This window comes from Piliocolobus tephrosceles, chromosome Y (assembly GCF_002776525.5).
Source record: "Piliocolobus tephrosceles isolate RC106 chromosome Y, ASM277652v3, whole genome shotgun sequence".
NCBI classification, from domain to species: domain Eukaryota; kingdom Metazoa; phylum Chordata; class Mammalia; order Primates; family Cercopithecidae; genus Piliocolobus; species Piliocolobus tephrosceles.
In genome coordinates, this window is record NC_045456.1 from 24,700,063 (window position 1) to 24,703,844 (window position 3,782).

Sequence of the window (3,782 nt, forward strand, 5' to 3'; positions counted from 1 at the left end):
ATTTATTTATTTATTTATTTATTTATTTATTTTTTAGACACAGTCTCTTTCTGTCACCTCCTGGGTTCAAGCGATTCTCCTGCCTCAGCCTCCTGAGTAGCTGGGATGACAGGCACCCGACACCACACCCAGATAACTTTTGTATTTTTAGGAGAGACGGGGTTGCACCATGTTGACCAGGCTGGTCTTGAACTCCTGACCTCAGGCGATCCACCCGCCTCAACCTCCCAAACTGCTGGGATGACAGGCATGAGCCACCGCGCATGGCCCTGCGCGTGATTTTTGTTCCATTTTTTCATAGGTTGATTTTTTTAAAATGCTCTTGATAGTTGGCATTATTGAAGATTTTATTTTCTAGTTGTTTGTTGCCAGTACATTGAAATAATTTGTTTTTGCATATTGTCCTTGGATGCAGCAGGTTTGCTGAAGATAGTTATTAATTCCCATGTTTGGTAAGCGTTTGGATTGTCTGCACCGTTTGTTGCTTGTGAATTAAGAGCGTTCTGCCTCTTCCTCCCCGTCGTGGCATCTTTCCGCCTTTCTCTTGTCTGCTGCCCTGGCTCGGCCGTCCAGGCGGCCTTGGCGGTGACACGGTCCTCTTGTGTCCGGCACCGGGAGGAAGCGTTCGTGTGTCACCGCTGTCTGAGAGCAGCTGGGGTGTTTCGCAGACGCCCCGTGTCTCAGAGCATTCAGGCTGCCGTCACAGAACACCGTAGCCCGGGCAGCTCGTCAGCCGCAGACATTTATTGCTCACAGCTCTGCGGGCTGGAAGATCACGGTGTGGCAGAGTGGCGAGGACCTGCTGCCTGCTTCATCGACACAGGGTGGAAGGGGGGACGGAGCTCTCGGGGGCCGTTAGAAGGAGACTCATCGCATTCGTGAGGCCCCAACTCCCAACCTCGTCGCCTCGGGGGAGAGGATTTCAACATGCAGATCGGGACCCAGGCAGTCAGGCCACAGCACCCTTTATTACAGTAAAGGGTGTATCCTGCTTCCGTCCTGCTTCTGGTTTCCTGGCCAGTTATTATTGTGGGTTTTCAATTCCTGCCGAGTTGGACTTGCTCGTGTGTGTTCTGCGTGGGATTTCTGCCTCTAGAGATAACTGGCCTGTGACTTCCTGCGTCCTTGACCGCGTCCAGGCTGTGCCAGCCTCGGAGCAGACACTGGGAAACGCCCCTCGGTTTTATTCTCCGGGATAATGCACGTGGGATTTCTTCCTTAAGTGTGTGGTCCGCTCACGGGAGCCGCCTTTGGGCGCTGGAATTTTCTTGGTGGGACAGTTTCAAACGATGGATTCAATTTCTCGCAGAAACGGTCCTTTCAGATTTTCTATTGTCGTTTATTTCTTGACTTGAACTGTTCTTCAGGGAGTCTGTTTCAACAGTCGTGTGACTGACAGGCATAAAGTGATTCAGGAGCATCCACTGACTCTCTGATGTTTGCAGGGTCTGTAGTTACAGCTGACATGGCTAATCTGTGTTTTCTCTGTCTTTTTTTCTTTTTTTTGAGACAGAGTGTTGCTCTGTCACCCAGGCTGGAGTGCAATGGCCCGATCTCGGCTCACTGCACCTCCGCCTTCCCCGCCTCCCGGTTCAAGCGATTCTCCTGCCTCAGCCTCCTGAGTAGCTGGGACGACAGGCACCTGCCACCACATCCGGCTAATTTTTTGTATTTTTAGTAGAGACGGGGTTTCACCATGTTTGGCCAGGCGGGTCTCGAACTCCTGACCTCATGATCTGCCCACCTGGGCCTCTGAAACTGCTGGGATAACAGACGGGAGCCACCGCGCCCAGCAGGGTGAATTTTTAAGAAATCTTTCGAATCATCAAGTTTTGATTTTCTCTGTTGACTGTTTTTCCTTCCATCTCTGCCGTGTGTTTGTTACTGTGAGGTACAAGTGCAGGTGACTGATTTTAAACTTTCCTTCCTCACCTGTGTATTTAAGGCTGCGAACCTGCCATGGGCCGCTGCTGCGGGCCTGCCCCGCACGTTCCATAAGATGTTTCTGTCGCTGTCAGACTCACCACTTGCCTGGCTGACGGGCCATGTCTTCCTGCACATACTGGTTCTTAGTCTGTGCCGCTTGATCTGCAGACACTGCGGACGCAGCCGCCTCTGGTTACAGGGCCCGCGTGTGGTCTCCGGTCCGGGGGACTGCGTGCCCGGCACTCCATCGCTCCGCTCTCCTGACTGGGTTCCAAGGCTGGAGCGAAAGCCAGGTGGAGGTTGCGGCACCCGGACGTGCCTGGCTCAGTGTGCTGCGTCTTTTTCCAGCAGAGGGTCTCCGGGCAGCGCCGGTGAGGCGCCGGGTGCGCAGCAGGAGCGCAGGCGTCCAGGCCCCGCTGAGTGCCCTCTCCTGCCCTCTCTGCCCCAGGCCTGCGGCTGCCCCCTCTACTGGAAGGGGCCGCTCTTCTATGGCGCCGGCGGGGAACGCACAGGCTCCGTGTCCGTCCACAAGTTCGTCGCCATGTGGAGAAAGTGAGTCCCGGGCCGGGCACGGGGCTGTGTCGGGAGGGCGGAGGCGTCCCCGGGTCCCCGTGGCGTCAGGACAGGTGCCCCCCGCGGCTGCCACAGAGACAGGAGAAACCCGCGCGTGGGCACAGGCCTGCCGGGGTCGTGCGTGGCTGCCTGCCGTGTTCCACCCTGCGTCTGTGGGGTCGAAACCCACCCGCCTGTGAGGGTGGTGCACAGTCATCCTGTCCTTCCAGAATCCTGCAGAACTGCCACGACGACGCGGCCAAGTTCGTCCATCTGCTCATGAGCCCTGGCTGCAACTACCTGGTGCAGGAGGACCTGGTCCCCTTCCTGCAGGTGAGAGCCGACGTCTACACCGCACGCCTCACCCCTCACGGGAGCGCCGGTGTCCACACCGTACACCTCGCGGGACGGTCGGCGTCCACACCGCACCCCTCGCGGGGGGGCGGCGTCCACACCGCACGCCTCATGTCTTCCCCCCCGCAGGACGTGGTGAACACGCACCCGGGGCTGTCGTTCCTGAAGGAGGCGTCCGAGTTCCACTCGCGCTACATCACCACGGTGGGTCCCCAGCAGAGGGGCCGGGGTGAGCCCGGGGGCGGTTCCAGCGCGGGGCGGGGCGTGCGGGGTCCGGGGTCTGGAGCTTTGGGAAGAGGCGGCTGTTTCCTGGGAACGTGTCTGCCGTGCGCGGGAGCCCGGCGTTGGGGGCACTCTGGTTTTCCGGGGTGGCCGCGCCCCTTTCCCACATGTCCTGGGTCCCCGTAGCTCCGGGGCGTCCCCAGCCAGACCCTCCCCGCTTTGCGCAGCCTGGGCCGCCCCCCTCCCCCGTCCGACCCTGGCGAGCCTGGTGCGGCTGAGACCAAGGCCGCGCCCCTCTCCCCGGCTCCGGGTCTCCGTGCGGGGCGAGGCTCCGGGGGGTCTGCGCGCCCCCCGCACTGACGGCGCCCCGGCAGGTCATCCAGCGGATCTTCTACACGGTAAACCGGTCCTGGTCCGGCAGGATCACCTGCGCGGAACTGCGGAGGAGCTCCTTCCTGCAGGTGCGGAGCGCGCCTGCCCTGCCCTGTCGCTCCCTCCCCCCCTTTTCTCGCCCCCCCCCCCCCCCCCCCCCCCCCACCCCCCCCCCATCCCCACCTCCACCACGCTCCTTGCCCACCCCCAGGCCTCTGAGCACTGACACCGCGCCGCCTGCAGTTGGGGGTCCATGGTTGATCTGGGAAGTGGGGTGGGGGCCGTACTGGGCACCAGGGGGAGCCGAGCCCTCATTCCCTGAGAGCTGCCCCCCACGCCCACGCCCGCCTAGGGAG

The 3,782-nt window shown here is 60.4% G+C and overlaps 1 protein-coding gene across 1 annotated transcript in view; it reads left to right on the forward strand.

Moving 5' to 3' along the window:
- The first annotated feature begins 1,937 nt into the window (after positions 1–1,937).
- LOC111534796 (serine/threonine-protein phosphatase 2A regulatory subunit B'' subunit beta-like) overlaps positions 1,938–3,782 on the forward strand; it is a 9,152-nt gene continuing 7,307 nt past the window's right edge. The window contains exons 1-4 of the mRNA XM_026453264.2: positions 1,938–2,478; positions 2,709–2,811; positions 2,962–3,036; positions 3,429–3,515. Of these exons, the coding sequence (XP_026309049.1) occupies positions 2,000–2,478; positions 2,709–2,811; positions 2,962–3,036; positions 3,429–3,515 (744 nt within the window). The 5' untranslated portion in view covers positions 1,938–1,999. The remainder of the gene's footprint in view (positions 2,479–2,708; positions 2,812–2,961; positions 3,037–3,428; positions 3,516–3,782) is intronic.